Source organism: Phascolarctos cinereus, unplaced genomic scaffold (genome assembly GCF_003287225.1).
Source record: "Phascolarctos cinereus isolate Bilbo 61053 unplaced genomic scaffold, phaCin_HiC Scaffold_4;HRSCAF=312, whole genome shotgun sequence".
In the NCBI taxonomy this organism is placed as follows: domain Eukaryota; kingdom Metazoa; phylum Chordata; class Mammalia; order Diprotodontia; family Phascolarctidae; genus Phascolarctos; species Phascolarctos cinereus.
Window position 1 is genome coordinate 823826 of NW_027555847.1, and position 17064 is coordinate 840889.

At 57.7% G+C, this 17064-nt stretch overlaps 1 protein-coding gene across 37 annotated transcripts in view; it reads right to left on the reverse strand.

Annotated features, from left to right (window-relative positions):
* Window positions 1-2149: 2149 nt before the first annotated feature.
* The window catches only part of CLASP2 (cytoplasmic linker associated protein 2), a 142167-nt gene continuing 127252 nt past the window's right edge, over window positions 2150-17064 (reverse strand). For all 37 annotated transcript variants that reach the window (XM_078151989.1, XM_078151986.1, XM_078152000.1 and 34 more), the window contains 9 exons: window positions 12833-12976; window positions 12370-12476; window positions 11276-11432; window positions 10602-10815; window positions 10237-10430; window positions 9591-9719; window positions 8141-8347; window positions 4592-4708; window positions 2150-3389 (listed from right to left, as the gene is read on the reverse strand). In XM_078151989.1, the coding sequence (XP_078008115.1) occupies window positions 3297-3389; window positions 4592-4708; window positions 8141-8347; window positions 9591-9719; window positions 10237-10430; window positions 10602-10815; window positions 11276-11432; window positions 12370-12476; window positions 12833-12976 (1362 nt within the window). In that variant the 3' untranslated portion in view covers window positions 2150-3296. The remainder of the gene's footprint in view (window positions 3390-4591; window positions 4709-8140; window positions 8348-9590; window positions 9720-10236; window positions 10431-10601; window positions 10816-11275; window positions 11433-12369; window positions 12477-12832; window positions 12977-17064) is intronic.

The window sequence follows — 17064 nt, forward strand, 5'->3', positions numbered from 1 at the left end:
TGAAATCTTGATGAGAATGGGCTATGTGTGAATTAGTTTTGCTAAGGAAAACGGCCAGTGACCCTCTTCGTCCTGTCTCCCGTCTGGGTTTGGACTGACGGTCTTCCCAGGTTCTTTCCCTGTTTCTTTGACCCTGGCCGACCCCCGTGCTAGACTCATCACTGGCCCTTCCGTCAGCTCTCCAGGGATGATTCTTTGTTCTGCCCCGATCTCTCTCCCCAGGGATGTTCAGCATGTCTAAAGGTGCCGCTCTTCCCGACTTCCCAGTCACTAGTGAGGGTGTCATCCTTGCCCTGGGCACCATGGCTGCTGCCTCTCTCACCCGCATTCCACATTACCCAACCAGGCACGCTGCACCTTGTCATTTCTCCCTTTGTGGATATACCCCCTTCTCTCCTGAGTGATGATGGTGCAGCCCCCTCCCTCCACCTTTCAAAGACCACCACATGTGCGGGCATGGGGTCCTGCCTGCCCCGGCCAGTCTCCACTGTCCCGCCAGACTGATTTCCCTTAAGTCACCTCTCCCCCACAAACAATGGCAGCGTCTCCCTCTCGCCTCCAGGCTCAGTCATACAAATGTGCACCACCCTACCCCTCCTCCCCCGGTCACCCTTCCACCTCCCCGTGACGCCCTAGTGGTCCCCCAGAAGGCCGCTGTGCTCCTCGGCTCCACTTCTCAGCCCAGCCTTCTGCAGGCCTTTCCCTGCTCCTCTCCACTGGTGCCTCCCTCTGAGACCACTGCCTCCAATCTTCCCTGTGCCTCTTTGGAGGGGCAGAGCTGCTTGCGTGTTGTGTGTTTCCCTCATTAGATGGGGAGATCGAGGACGAGGACAGTCTTTTGCCTCCCTTTCTATCCTCAGTGCTCAGCACAGTGCCTGACACATAGGGGGCACTTTGCAAAATGTGTGTTTTCTTCCCTTCCCCTTTCACAGACTGCAGACGGTTCCATGATTAGTCTCAGAGGCATAGAAAACCCACCCAAAGCTAACATCACATGTCTCTTAGAACCAGGGACACTTGTCTGTGCTGTTGCTAAGAAACCAGTCTGCATTTAAAACCAGAAGGCCCGCATGGGGCGGAGCTCGGCCCTGCTGCTTGGGCGACTGTGGATAGATAAGCCACCAAGCAGCCTTCTCTGGAAGGGCGCTTCCAACTCTCCCTCCATCGTCTGATTTCTTCCTTTTATGGAGCATGAAGAGGATGGTTTATATGTAACCCTCCTCCTCCTGGATGCTGCCAGATTGAAACATCCCAATTCAATAATAATGTCATCTATAACCTTCTGAGTCACCTCAAAAGTGTCACTCTGGACTAAAATGACCAAGGAGGCAATGACTAAGTGGAGATGACAGCTGCACCTGCCCCTCGTCGAGGGTCTGGAGGGGCTGAGTTCAAGCTGCCTTGGACACCTGCTGGTTGTGGGGCTCAGTACCCCCCTGCCCCTGTACCAGTTCAGCATGTGGGACCTTAGGGCCATGCCGCTCAACCTCCTTTTTATGTAGCTATTTATTACCACCACAGGGCTTTACAAGCCCACCAGACAGCCCAGTCTTACAAAACCAAACCAAGGGGGAGGGATAACAGAGCAAACGGACACGAGGCATCCATGTGCTCAGCACCTGTGTGGGCCGAGGCTCACTGATCAGGGAGCCATTAACTCACATGCAGTGGGAGCCAGGCATGAGGGCAGGCAGAGAGAAGGGCCCCTTGGGCCTTCTGCTCCGGTCAAGCTACAGCTAGCGCAGAGCACAGTCAGCTCTGAGAGCCACACTGGGGGAAGGATCTGGAAGAAGGCGGGCCCCAGGGGAGAGCCGTCCTGCAGGGTGGGACTGGGAGCAGGGTGGGGCTGGGCCAGGGAAAAGCCTGGTCCTGGGGGCCCTTTCCTCAGCTACCTGGCTAAGGGCCCGCCAGACACAGGGCGGCCCAGAGCCCACATTTTCCACTTCTCTCCCCTCTTTTGTTCAGTCTGTCGGCTATCCTACACTGTCCCTCTCGGGATCCTGTGGGACCAGCACCGATGGCCCCTCCTCTGGACTGATCAAACCCCAGAGAGGAGGCAGCAGGTCGTCAGGGTTGCCATCCAGGACCTCTCCTCCCTCTTCTGGGATGGAATGGGTTGAAAACATGACAGGAGCCCAGTTGGCATCACTTGAGATTTTCCAAGTAATGTTATGTACAGGTTTATTGCCAGGGTACGCACAATGGGGAGCACAGAACCATAAATACACAATGTGATTAACAGTTAAGAGGAAAACGAGGCACCGGGGGAGGGGCCCGGGTGGGGGCGACGCGGCCGCTAGAAAAAGGACAGGATCTTTTCCCTCGTCGCAGGAGTTTCTCCATCCATTTCTACCACTGACTCGGCCACGCAGGCGTGGCTTCCACGATGGTGGCGGCATCTGGGAGGTCACGGACACGAACGCGGGAACCACCGAGGGCTCACTGCACGGGACGATGGATGGCGCGGGCGCAGGCTCTGCAGAGGTAGAGAGGGCAGTGGCCGAGAACGGGGGACCGGCTTCCTTCTCCTCAGCTCCCCAAGAGTGCACCTGCCCACAGAGGGCAGAGCTAAGGAGCTCGCTCCGGACAGACCTTTGTCCAGAAAGTCGTGCTAGGCACGCGGAGCTAAAGCTGGAGAGCCAGGCCGAGCTCCCCGACCGCCCCCCACAGGAGGCCTGGCCAGTCTCACGCCCAGTCGGTCTGGCGACCTCTCTGGCCCCGTGGGCCCCCCTGGGCCTCGGCGGTCCGAGGCGGCAGATGCCATACGCCAGCAGCGGTCAGCATCAGGCGGGATCGGCCGATTCCTTTCGCGTCCGAGGCCCCCCGGCTCTCCGGCCCCATCAGGCCCCCAGACCGAGTGCGAGGGGCGAGCTCCAGGGGAAAGTCTTGCTTTTTCTCCACAGCATTTCACGTTTCTAGCAAAGGACGTGATAGTCAGCAGAACTCAAAGTGGTGACAGAAATGTTATTCTGCAGCTGAATAAAGGCAAAAATGTTTTCAGATTTTAAACCTGTGAAGCTCCAAGCATTCCTGTTTAATCAGCAATTTAAAAAATGGGTACAATCATAACACTGGCAAAGGTTAATGGGAAGACAGGAGTGAGGACTGGTAAAACGACGAAGCAGATCTGTGTTCATTAACCGCATTAATACTGTTCTCCTTGGGTCTGGAACCACTCTATGCGACGGGTACATGCAGGCTGAGGACAGCCACCTGTTAAAGAAAACAAAAAGGGGGAAAAGCCGGAGTCCAGGCGCGGGTCTACAAGCGTCCTTTTCTGTCCCGGTCACACTCGGCTAGCTCTGCCCAGGCACATCGCTGGCTGTGCTGGGATCGCTGCCTCCAGAGCCCGTCTGCGCCCGCTTGATGTACAAATTTAACAGCTTCATCTGCAGAGGGAACAGAGAGACGGCGTGTTTCACTGGCTGGACCCAAGACACCGGACGGGGCAGACGCCTCTCCCACCCCCACTATGCGCAGCCAGGGGAGCATGCTGGCTACCAACCGCCCTTCCTGGGCTCTTGTGTCCTTCCCCGAGAACACTTTATTCAAATAAGCCCTCAAGAAGTGTTTCCTTTGCGCCAGGCCCCAGGTGAGTGCTGGGGACACAAAAGGAGGCCAGACACAGGCCCTGTCCTTGAGGAGCGCATGGCCTCATGGAGGCGACAACACGCAGACGAGCGGCTGGCGGCATAAACAGGAGATAACTGGAGGAGAGCAGGGGTGCCCAGCCTGCAACCCCAGAACAGCGAGTCTAGCGAAGGGCGGCGGGAAGTCCCACGGGGCCAGTTCTGAATAATCCCCACCGCCGTGCCCACAAGGGCCACCCATCTGCTCCTAAGCCAGGCACTGGGCCTCCCGTCCCAAGCTCCAGCGCCCACCTGCCACCATAGTGCCACCTGCCAGCGGGTGAAGGGAGCGCATCACGGCACCCATGGCACTCCTCTGCCCGCGGGTCCCAGCAACTCCCCCGTGAGCACTTTCTAGACCAGCAAATGGTGGCGCCTACTTCCTAACAGAAGTCTTCGTGTACCAAGCGGACCCTCCCCAGACCCCTGACCACCGCTCACACAAAACCCTTCATCTCTGGACTCTGGGCATTTTCTTGGGCATCCCCCGGTTCTAGAAGGCAGCCCCACCTTCCGGACCCCCCTTAATGCCGACGCCTTCCTCCAGGGATGACTGGCGATGTGTTTGTTCGCATGGGGTATGGTGTGTTGTCTTCCCAGCGCTTAGCCCAGGGCCTGGCGCACAGCAGGTGCTTAATCAATGCCTGCTGATGGACCAGCCCGCTCAGGTCATGGAGAAGGGCTGTCCAGAGGCCAGCTCTCTCTGCTGGGCCTTCTAGGACCCAGACTACTGCCCCGAAAGGTTAAACTGTGACCCTAGAAAGTGGGTTTCTTGGCCAGGTCCCCAAGCCTGACGCTCTAGAAAGGCCCACAGACTTCTCCCCTCTCCCCTTGCTGACAGGCTTCCTGCCCCCTTCTCACACTGACTGTCCCACCCTGGGGAGCGGCTGATGAGCCCCCAGGAGGCTGGGAGAGGGATTGGGTCCCTGACCTCGGAACAGTCAGCCCAGGTCTACACTTACTTTGCTCCCTGTGAGCTGGCTGAGGTGGGGCTTCAGCTCGTCGCCAATGACAGCATGGATGGCCACGAGGCAGAAGACACAAGCTTTTCGGACGCTGCTCTCCGAGTTGTCGTATCCCTAGGAAGAGAGGGAGAATGGGGCTGGGACCACGGGGAAAGCCACAATTCGCTCTGTGAACCATCTCAAAGCTCTCCATGCACCCAATACGGGGTCTGGCCGCTCAAGACAGCATCTGCACTGCCTGCAAATGCCTTCCAGCGAGCAAGCCCAAACGATCACTCAGATAGCTCCTTTCTGCCCAGGGCCGGTGGGCAGGTTGTCCACGGAGTGCCGAAGGGGGCCCTGTGGGCATCCAGGGAGGGCAGGCAGGCAGCCATGCAGCGGTCCAGGCGATGTCCTCTGCACACAGGAAGTTGTGCTAGAAATCCGGATCTCCCTCGTCGTGGGGGAACACCTCCAGCAAGCAGCCAGAGGGTCACAAAACAGGGGGAGCGCCCTCATTCCTATTTTCAGGGGACTCTGAATGTTCTTCATTTTTTTTATATGAGGCAATTGGGGTTAAGTGACTTGCCCGGGGTCACACAGCTAGTAAGCGTCAAGTGTTTGGTCTGAGGCCGGATTTGAACTCAGGTCCTCCTGACTGCAGGGCCAGTGCTCTATCCACTGCGCCACCTAGCAGTGCCCCCACCAACTGTTCTGATGGCATACTGATCTGGTGGGCTTGCGCTATGAAAGCTGTCATCCACCGAGGAAGGAGGAGGCCCCGCACGTGGACAGAACGAACAATTCCGAATAGACGGGTAAGCAGCTTCGAGACCAGTGGGCGCCCAGAGGTTTGAGAAGTGACCAGGCAGAGGAGGGCGGGGGGCTGAGCTTCTTAGGGGCAGGCCGCCCCCAGAACCAGAGGCCTGTCTTCCAGTGTTCCAGGGTCAGTGGCAGGGCACGAGGCACAGCTCGAGAAGCGAGGGCGAGCATCACCCAAAGAGGAGCCAGGAGGGTGGATGGACCGATGACGCGGGGCCCAGCCTGGGGGCTGCTGCAGAGCATCCACATCCGGGAGGGAAGAGCTCTGCTCACCCGCCAGAGCCTTCATCTGCCTACTGGTTGGTGAGATCTATAAGACTACAGGGAAATAGTCCCCAGCTGATAAATGGCCAAAGATGTCAACAGGCAGTTTTCAGATGAAGTAATCAAAGCTATCTTTAGTCGTAAGAAAAAACGCTCTACATCATTACTGACTGGAGAAACGCATTCAAAACAAGTCTGAGGTACTACCTCACACCCATCAGATCAGCTAATACGACAGACAAGGAGAATGAGAAATGTTGGAGGGGATGTGCATTGTCGATGGAGTTGTGAACTGACCCAGCCACTCTGCAGAGCAACGAGGAACCGTGCCCAAAGGGCTACCAAAGCAATTCTAGTCTGTACCCCTGAGAGAGCATGAAGAGGGGAAAAGGACCCACGTGCAAAGACGTTTAGGGCAGCTCTCTCTGTGGGGGTGACGAAGAACAGGAAACTGAGGGCGTGGCTGAGCAAGCCATGGCACATGAGTGAGACGGAATAAGAAAGGAGGAGCTGGCAGATATGGAGTGAAGGGAACAGACGCAGAACTCAGCAACCGCGGGTGACTGGGCTCCGCTCAGCACTACCACGCCAAAGGACTCAGGCTGGAAAACGCTGTCCGCCTCCAGAGAAAGAACCGATGGAGTCTAACGCAGATCAAAGCAGACTTCTTAAAAAACTTTCTTTGTTCTTCTTGTTTTATTTTTTTTTGTCCATGTTTTCCTTTGGAACATGGCTAATAGGTTAATATGTTTTGCATGACTTCACATGTATAATCAGTATCAAGTTGCTTGCCTTCTCAAAGAGAGGGAGGGGCAGGCAGGAAAGAATCTGGAACTCAAATTTTAAAACAATTTTTCTATGTAAGTGGGAAATGTTCAATGAGATAAATAAAAATATATTTATTTTTATTTTATTTTTGTTCTTTGGTGAGGCAATTGGGATTAGGTGATTGCCCAGGGTCACACGCTAGTAAGTGTCAAGTGTTTGGTCTGAGGCCAGATCTGAGCTGAGGTCCTCCTGACTCCGAGACCAGAGCTCTATCTGCTGTACCACCTAGCTGCCCTATAAAAATGTATCTAAAAACTAAAACACACAAGCCAAAGTCCATAGGCCAACCCATTCTCACAAGCACCAGGGTTAGGCTCACGCCACCTTGAGGTAGCAGGGTGTGTCCATTCTCAGACACGACTCTCTGGAAGCTAATGGTCAGACAACCAGCAACTCTGCAGTTCCTCGCATGCAGGCTAGACTCCTGTGGGAGGAGGGCCTTGAAGGTTGTACCCTGTTCACAGGTAAGGGCTTTTCTAACCGTCAATGAACTCCTGAGGTCTCGTACTCCTGACGCTTGTCAGAAGCAGGTGGCCCCCTCAAGGATGCGCTCAATGCATAGACTGACCCACATCCACAAATGAGGCATTGGCTGAGTGGCTGCGGACACTCTCCCATTCTCCTCAGTCTGGGCAGGACCTCTGGCTCCCTCCTGCCCCTTGGCTCTCTCTGGCCTGCTTTGGGACCACTTCCACCTTCTCATGCGGCCGCTTGAGGACTGAGGGCTCAGAGCCCAAGCCGGGCTGATGCTTTCTCCCACAATGAACACGAGATGGCAGCAGGGATAGTGCCACAGTCCTCCCATTTCTGCCTACCCACGTGTCCTCCTGCCAATGAAATCTGTGGGAGCTCCTGAAAAGACTTCTGCTGTTGGATGGGGGGACAGGACTGGGGAGTGTGCTCTGGATAGGTAGGGCTACTCTCTCTCCCCTGGGCAAGGAGACCGTGTCTTTGCTGGGGAAACTGCTTATAGAAGATGGTAGCGAGGAGCACAGACACCCCTGTGATGCCGCTAAAACTAGTCCCGGAACCTTCTCTCACCAGGATCCTTCCACCATGTCTGCAGAGTGCAGGAAGACCAGGGGTGTTGCTGGGATTCCTCTATCAGTCACCAGCCAATTTCATGGGGTGGGGATGCCTTCTGGCACTCACCAAGCCCAGTACCTTCTGACTCTGCCTCCCTGACGGCAACACAAGGTCACCGGAGCATCGACCACATGGCCAGCACCCCATGGGAATCACCACACGCCAAAGCCCCACCGCGTGGCTTTTGGGCACCGGTCAACTTCTGTGCGGCACGATGGCCGAGCAGCCGTGGGGATTGCCGCCAGAGGCGCTGGCCAGGAGGCTCACAAAAGGACTTCTGGCTTCTATCTGCCCACCCGTCCATGTGGCTACACCCCAGTGGTCTGAGGCCACGCTCACACGGAGAGTCCCTCGCTGACTGAGGGAATGCCATCAGCCCAGAGCCCTTCTGGCACCGGGGAAGGGAATGGGACCGTTTCACATTCTCTGCTTTTTGATGAACAAGGACAGCAATCCTACCAGCTCCCCTGTTGGGCCGGGTCACGAGGAGGCCACGTCGGGCTGCTCACTGGTGAAGGAGGGGCGCTGGCCCTGACACAGCCCGTGTCTCCCTCGGGCTCTCCCTACCTGGATGAGGCCCGGCACGATCTCCGGCAGCAGCTGGGCCAGGGTGTCCTGGGACACCCTCTCGATCACCTTGGTCTGCATCTTGATGGCGGCCAGATTGATGGGGTAATCTGCCGTCTGGATAATGGGACAGAGCACTTTGATGCACTGCTCTGGGCTGATGGAGGTGGCCAGCATGGATGCGGCTTCTTCGGCGGACCTCACCACCTAAACCACAAGGGAGAACCAAAGCGCAGCTTGCTAACCTGCTTCTGCGTGGAGAAGGCAGCTCTTCCCCACCTGGCCCGCTAGAGTGCAGCGGGATGGCGGTGGGGAGCATATGTGATGACTTCCTGGGGGGAGGCCTGGCTCCGGTACAGGGGAGGGGCCTGCCCTGGGCTGAGAGGAGGTCTGGCTCTCCCTGCTCATGCAGGGAAGTCCAGGTCCTGCCCGTGGAGCCAGGACCCACCAGGCTGTGGTCTTTGAGGAGCCGTCGGGAGCTAAGGGCCAGTCGGTCCCACCTGGGATCTCCTCCCGCCCCACCTATCCTCCAGCCTTTGTGTCCTGGGCACTAAGGATGCAGAACCTGGGAAGACGTGGCCCCGCCTCTCCGGGGAAGGCCAAGGAGCCCCAAGGAGCAGAGGATGATGCTGTGTTGCTGACCCTGGGAAGGCCCTCCCCACAAAGAGCCTCTGCTTTCTCCAAGCTGCACACCCTACATGTACCCCAGCCATGGCCACCGAGTCCCGGCCATCCCCCCACCACCCTCGGGGCCAAGGCCACAGCCTCTGCTCATTCTCTGACTCGCTGCTTGTCTCCATCTTTCCCGACCCCCAAGTTTCTGTCCTGGGGCTCACTTCCCTTTCCCATCCAAATTTCTAGAGGGGTCAGCTCTTGATGACCTCTGTGGCCTGCCAACGATGGAGGCGGCACACGCTTTCCTGCAGGCTCTCCTGGGCCAGCTTCCCCCTGTCCGCTGTCACCAGGGGACAACAGAACAGCCCTCGTGGCCACGGCTGACTTGGCCACCACCATGGGAAGGCAGGGGTGAGGGGTCACACAGAGGGCTAGCGAGAAGGGATTGTCAAATCCAGCCCCCATCTGACAGATGAGGAAACTGCGGCTCAGAGAGGCCCCCTGCCTGCCTCGCTTACTGGTCAGCCTCTGGTGCAGGATCTGCTTCCAAGCCTGGGGCTCTATCCGACTACACGGCAACGCCTCAATGATACAGACAGGGAAAGATCAGGCACAGAAAGGCTCAGCGTCGAGGTGCAAAGCGGAGCCAGCAGTCGGGCTGCTGTCGGCCCAGAGCAGAGCGTCCAGACAGACGCGGCCCCGCCTCCTCACTCTCGCGGGAGGTCGTCTCTTGGCTGGCGGCAAGCGGGGCTCAGTGTCAAGATCCCCATTTTACAGATGTGTGCTTCCAACTGTCCGCTGGTGGCCAGAGGGGAGCAGGCTGCCAGGCACTCACCTCTTTATGTGGGTCCTTGTGGGCCTCGAGGGTCTTCATGATGGTCAGCTCGGCATAGTTTTTAAATCTGGCTGGTTGGTTCCTTAGGATTTCTCTTAGAACTCTTAGGGCCAAAGCCCTGACTGAGTGCTGGGAAGAGAGGTTGGCTAGGGTTATTTGTGTGAAACTTTGAGCACCATGTATGAATGCAGATGGAGCCCCCCGGGAGGACAGAGAGGGCAGCCTCCGTCCCTGCCCCCCCGGAGGCCAGGATCTCCTCTCAATGGAGAGGGGGAGGGGACCCGGGCACAGCTCTGTCTGTGCAGAGGTGCCAGGCTCACCCACTGCCGCACCGGACGGAGGTGAGGGAAAACAGTCTGCCGTGAACCCAGGGCAAATGACATGGCCAAGTGAGGGCTGTGCTCTACAGAGTCGAGTGTGGAGGCCGGTCAGCTGAAAGGCACCACACCTGGACTCAGGTGAGGGGGCCCTTCCTTGCTTCCCAAGACTCTGGACTGCGCACAGTGGGCATCCTGACTCACACAGCCGAAAGACCACTCATCCCGGGTCTGCTTTGTCGCCAGGCACGGTGACAGACGGGAGGCTTAAAGGGGCTGGGGTTTGCCCGCCCCCTGGGGCTCCCGGGGAGGGAGGTGCTGCCGATCACCTCTCTGTCCCCGAGCGTCTCGAGCAGTAAGAGCAGGATGGTTTTGAAGTGCTCGTCCCAGACCCCGAAGGCATCTTCTTGAGTTAGCTTCAGGAGCTCGCAGAGGGCGCTTTTTCTCTCCTCCACACGCTCATTGTGATTGGACAGCTCCTTCAGCAGCTCGGCCACAAGGTCCGAGTGGTCCAGAGACAGGTCTGCGGAGGGAGAGGGAGAGGGCCTGGTGAGGAATCCTGGCACTTGGCCCCAAAACTGCCCACAGTCCTGGCTAGCCCTTGTCACACAAGACCCCACTGGACCCCTTCAACCCAGCCTGCATCCATCTCAGCTGACCCCGCTGGCACTGCCCGGTCCTACCCAGGACTCACCATCAGGAAACTGATCTGCATCGTCATCAAACATTGCTTCCTTCAAGGCTGACTTGTTGAAGGAGCCGACGCCATCCGAGTAATTGTAGGGGTTGTAGTCCCGAGAGCGCGGTGAGGAGTGTGGGGGCATCGTGTTGAGCACTGAGGTTTTGTTGTCGAGAACCGCTCGGCCCGAGTCGGGGGCATCCCCACCAGCGCGAGGGTCGCTGCCCATCTGAACGGGCGGAATAGAGACGACGGTTCACAGACCGTGGCGGCCCCGAGGGTCCTGCCCCTGGACTCCTCACACCAGGCCGCCATCACGGCAGGAAGGATGCTCGGGGCTCTGTCCAAAGAGGCCTTGAATGACAGGACCAAACAAAAGCCAGGCCTGGGAGCAGGTGTCAGGACCCGAGTGCCAAGGCTGACCCTGCCTGTCGGGGCAATGCTGGGTGAGTTCCGGTACCTCCATCTCGCCATTTGGGTGGACGACAGGGCTGGGCGAGATGACTGCCAAGCTCCCTGCCGACCCTAACTACCTGCAACCTTAGGCAAGGACGTGGGCCTCGGCATCTTCAGCTCCCAAACCACAAAGGATGACGGAGTCTGGGACCTGATCCCGGGGCCAAGGGATGCTGGCAGCGGCCCACACGAAGGACCCCTCCCCCCCGGGGCAGCCATCTGCCACTACTCACCAGCTCGCTGTCGCTTTCCCTCTTGGGCTCCCTCTTGACCGGCTCATGCATGTCCTCCTGGCTGCGGAAGCTAAAATTCTGGATGGCTTCGGTGACGCCTCGAAGAGAGCTGTAGATGTCCTCAGAGTTCATGTTCTCTGTGTCGTAGTCAAATGCGCTGCCAAAGACAAGTTCGGTCAGGCCCTGCCATTTCCGCGAGAGGACAGCCTGGAAAACGGCAGTCTTTCAGGGACGTCCCATGTCCAGGAAAGCAGCCGTGGGGCTAAACTCCATTTAGACACAAAGGGGGCAAGAGGCATCTAGCATGTGGCTGCCAAATTTAGATAATCCGGGGAAATGGGTGGGAAAACACCAGAACATCAGTGTTTTGCCTCCGTCCAGAATGACTGGGACAACCTTCTAAAAACCTAGTCAGAAGGGGCCTCAGTTGGGAGGGATGACGTGGGCCCCAGTGAATAGGCACCAAGCACAAAGGTGCCCCCTCCCCGCTCAGGGGTGGAGACGCCTCCCAGCCTGAAGCTGCCTCCTCCTCTTCCCTCCTTCAGGATGTTCTTGGAGGTAAAGGACAAGGATCGTTTCCACTGTGAAACAGATGAGGAGTGGTTGCCACAAGCTGGGTTACCAGGCCTGGCTAACAGTCAGAGACTCTGGACCAGCCCCCTCCCCCAGCCTGGAACACATGCCCTCCTCTCCCTGTCTTGACTCGGGGGACCTCTCACGAGCCATCAAGACTCAATCAAGTGCCACCACCTCCGGAATGGCCCAGCGGCCAGGGTCCGCTCTCCCCACCTCCAATCACTGCAAGTTTATTGGCAGGTCTCTGTGATTCACCAGAGCCCAGCAGAGTGAGGCCTGGCCCGCAGAAGGCACCCGACAGATGCCTGGCGCGTGACCAATGAATTCCACTTTCTCTCCACAATGAGGTACCCCTGTGGGGTCAGGCACCCCCGGATCGGGATCCTTCCGCTCTGTGTGACTCTCCCAGGGATCAGCCCTAGCTCTGGCTATGTTTCCACAATGCCTGGGGCTTCCTGAGGCGCCAGGTGAGGGGAGTGATGTGCTATCCTTCCCAAGGAGCAGAGACGTCTCCTTACCTTGGTAACAGAGTGTTCTGAGCGGTGTTTGTGGGGGACGTAAGAGGACTAGGCCAATTAGCCGGTGAGCGTGGAGTGGGCCTCGTCAAGGGACTCCCCATTGAACCCTAAAGGGGAAGAAGACCATGCTGGCCATACCGACACAGGCCCTTCTGGCTTTCTCTGCCAACATCTGAGCCCTTGACATGATCCTTACGCTTCTCTCTACCCTAGGGCCCAACACGCCCACTGCTACCATCTTGGTCCATGTAGGTTACTCCCTCTCCCACCTCCCCTCCAAAGGGTGGGTGCCTCCTAGACCCCTCCCCCAGGCCCCCCAGCTAACCCAAAGCATTCATAAATGCCACTCCCCCCGGGGAGGTCACAGGGCTCCCATCTTGGGACATGAGACCAGCACTAGGGCAGCCACTGTGTTCCCAAGCCTCCCCAGCCTCCGGCAGCTCCGGCTCCCACCTGGCATTACCTGGCTGCCAGTGCCGGTGTTCCGAAGGTGATTGTGAAGTAGTTTGGTAGCACCATCCTGAAAGGTTTTTGGTAAAGCTCCCAGCAGCATTGTAAACTCGGGAGTATTGAGCTCAAATAAGGAGATGAGCACCGCCTGAGCTGCCTGTAAAGAGGAAGGGCCCAAGGCTGGGTCAGGGGAGAAGACTGCCTATGCAAATACCCCTCCTGGGACCAGAGACAGGTGTGGTGGGCTAGCCCAGGACCAGTGACCAGTGGAGTGAGTTAGCCCATGGCCAGAGATCAACATGGTGGGCTATCCCAATCCTGGAGACCTGCAGGGTGGCCTATCCCAGGACCAGCGACCAGCACAGTGAGCTAGCCCATGCCCAGAGATCAACATGATGGGCTATCACAATACTGGAGACCTGCAGGGTGGGCTATCCCAGGACCACCGAACGGCACAGTGAGCTAGCCCATGCCCAGAGACCAACATGGTGGGCTATCCCAATCCTAGAGACCTGCAGGGTGGGCTAGTCTAGGCCCAGAGACCGGCAGAGTGAGCTAGCCCACACCCATAAAATGGCTTGGTCAGTCTACCCCAACACCTTACAAGGTATGTTGGGCTGTCCAGCTAGGCGCCAGGCAGAACACAGTTCTCTGTCAGCCCAACAACCAGCTAATAGGGTTGGGGAATACAGATCACCTTTCCCACCCATGGTCAATGTATAAGACTCTATTTCTCAGCAACTTTCCACCATCACCACGGGCACTTGCAGCCCTAAGGGCTGGTCCTACATCCCTCCCCACCCGGGACAGGACAAGATCTTGCAGCCATCACCCTAAAGAATGGTACAAGGGAGGAAAGTGGGCAGGGCCTGGCTAATGCTGAGCCATGTCCAGAGATTCTTTCCAAAGGACGTTCTGACTATATTCAAGTGCGAGGCTGTTGTGGGGAAAAGCCCCAAAGAGCCACGGAAATGGGCCATGCAACATTCCAGATGCGACTCCAGAAGAAGAAGGCACCCGATGGCCTGTGGCAGGGTCAGTGTGGCAGCTCCAGAGGTCACAGGAAGGGAGGTGCTGCTGTGTCCCTGGGCCACGTTCAGAAGAGGAAGGCGCCCGATGGCCCATGGCAGGGTCAGTGCCTCCTCCTTATGCCTGAGCCCTTTCCTTAGCCAGCCATACCTGGCCTTCTCCAAAGACCTTCTGCAGCAGGAAGCATCAATCCACTTGGTTCACTAAGTGTGTGTGGTTTGCTCACGCCCACACACCTACATCTACCATTTAAACTTCTTTTTCGGGGCAGCTAGGTGGTGCAGTAGATAGAGCACCAGCCCTGGAGTCAGGAGGACCTGAGTTCAAAACTGGCCTCAGGCACATAACATTTACTAGCTGTGTGACCCTGGGCAAGTCACTTAACCCCACTGCCTAGCCAAAATAACAAACAAACAAAAAAAACCCCACTTCTTTTTCTATCAGCTAGCAGTAAACTGACAACTGGTTTCTACTCAGTCTTCAGGATGGCTGGGGACTGTCCCCAAAGGGATGGAGGTCACGTGGCCACCAGGCAGGCGGCTTCCTGCTTCAGACAAGGACCAGACTCTGGCAAAGATCTCAGGAGGTCCCGGGGTGAGGATTCAATGCACAACTATCTTCAGGAGGGACAAATGTCGCCTCTCATCCAGCCTGCCCACGTCGGGAGGGGACATGTAGGAGGTCCAGCCTCACCCCTCCTTCCTAGCACAGCTCTTATAGGGCATCTCCACTAAGGTGAGGGAGGACTCAGCTGCCCTCCCCAAGGTGCCTGTCTTCCCCGAGCTGGGCCGAGCAAAAGGGACCCAGGATCAGACGATGCATCTGCCACACAAGGCATGTATTTCCTGAACGAAATCTTTTGGGCCCCAGACCACATGCCAATGAGCTGTGATGGAGGGGGCAGCCCGGGGAGCTCCTCCCAAGGAGAGATGCGCGAGGTGAAGCTGACGGATGACGGGGCCCAGGACCACCAGTCAGTACCACGCCCTCTCGCTTGGCCCCACTGGCGAGCCCTTCACCTGGTGGGCGTTCCAAACCTGCCCCGCCCGGTGTCAGCTCTCTCCCTTCCCCAAGAGGCCTTGGGTGTCCGGGTGGCAGCGGGGATGTGTGTCTCTCTGCTTGGCCCAGGCCTGGGTCACAGCGGGGGCTTCAGCAATGCCGCCTTCCTTCCATCCTCCTTTCCCAAACGTTTCTTTATAATGAAAAGTGAACCATAAAGCAGACCCCACTTCCCTGTGGGCTGGGCCGGGACTCTGCAGCAGCCAGGACAGGTCAGGGGCGCCCAAGCTCCACCCTGCTCCCGACCAAGCCTTCCTTGGGAGGTCCTGCCCTCTCATTACAGACCACGCAGACATGCTACCGGGATGGGAAGAAGAAGTCAGCCTAGGAGACGCAGGCCCCTTCCCCTGGCACCAGAGGGCAGCTGCCCACACGGAAAGGCTCAGGACCAGAGCAGATGTGGGACGGCTCCCGCCAACTACTCGTGAGACGTAGACGTGGGAGGAGGAGAGAACACGGTGAGGCCAAGAGAAGGCCAAAGCAGGAGCGTCCAGTGGCAGCAGAGAGAGTAGAAGAGAGGAGCCCAGAAGACGGCGAGGGGGTCAGCTCTACCCGTTCCCCTCACCAACCAACCAGCGGCCAAAATGAGCCTGTGAGACATCAGACGAAGCCCGGCACCTGGAGACCCCAAGGGTTGCAGAACGCCAGTGGCAGCACCGGGGCCCACGTTCCCTCAGATGGCACATTTTCTACCAACGCGGGTTGACACCTCCTCTCCCTCACTGCCCCCAAAATTCCTAGGGAGCCGCCCAAGTGACCAAGAGGTCAAGTTCAGTGGTTGTCCAAGGGGAAAGAGCTTTCAGGTGTCTGAGAAATGGTTCAGCCCGGGTCCAGCACTCACTGCCCCATTCAGAGGGGTGGGTCAAGCATGGCAGGGACTGACCCCACAGTCGGTGCAGGGCTCAAGCAGACCGTGGGCCAAACTGGCATCTAAGGTTCGTTCTTGGGGAAGATATCTTGTGCCCAGAGCTCTGCCGGAATGTGCCAGGGCCAGCTCAGACTGAGCTCTTGTATCAAGGCCTCTCTTTGTACTCTGGGTTTGTCCCCAGCTGGACTCCTGTGCTGCCGGCAGCACACCAAATAAACCAGAGATGACCCACCTCTCAGGACATTGCAAAGGGAGCGCCAGAAAGAGCCACACTATGCCAAAAGACAGAAGGATGCTGACCCACCGAGGGGACGTGGAGAGAAAAAAGAAAGGCCTCCTCCTACCTTAGGACTGCCTGAGCGAAACAAACACACAAATTTGTGCTATTCTAATCCAACTGCCAGAAGGCCCTTTGGAGAAAGAAAGAGCCACAGAAGAGTGTGGCCAGGCAGAAGGGCAGCTTTGGAGGGCCAGATACCTGGCCTGTTTCCCTGACTGTGGGCACCACGATAGAGAGAAAAGTCAATGAGCCAGCCCAGAAACTCCTCACTCCTACCGCGACCTTGCCGAGACCAAGGGTGGACTACGGTGTCAGAGCACTGCTGTCCTGAGGACAGACATCTACCCTCTGGGAAAAACAGAGGGAGAGATGCATCATCGCAGACTCCCCGCACTCACCTCTGAGGCTATCTTCCCTCCATCCTCTCTCTCCTCACAGGACGCAAGAAGCACTCCCGCCCACCGAAGCTTGCTGTAATAGGTGATTCAGCACACTGCCACCCACAGCAAGATGGTCCTGGGCCCCATGGTGGCTAATGTGCCCCCTCCCCAAGCTACTCTGCAGTCACTGCGCACAGAGCTGATATCTCCCCCAAAAGAAGAGGAGCCCCGCTGGGCCGTCACTGAAAGCCCCTGCCTCCTTCTCCAGCTTTGAACACACTAACACATCCTTCCATGCCCTCTCCGGTGGCCCTCAACTGGCCGTGTGGATGGTCGAAGCCCCTTCAAGCCTGGCCAAGGCCCCGATTCTCCACGGGTCCTGAGGCTCTGCCATTCTGGCTTCTCAGGCATCTTCCCAGTGGGAGGTGCTGAGACAGAAGGTGGCAGCCAGCCATGGAGCAGGCAGGGACGACCACTCCCTAGGGAGCACCAAAGAAGGGAGTGTGCCTTTAACATCTGACCAGCGCACCCACCCAGGCTGCTGGTGAGACTCCTGGGAAGGGTCACAGGCCCGCACCGGACTGGCCGCACAGCAGTCATGCCCTCCCACACTCCCCGGGGATGCTTCT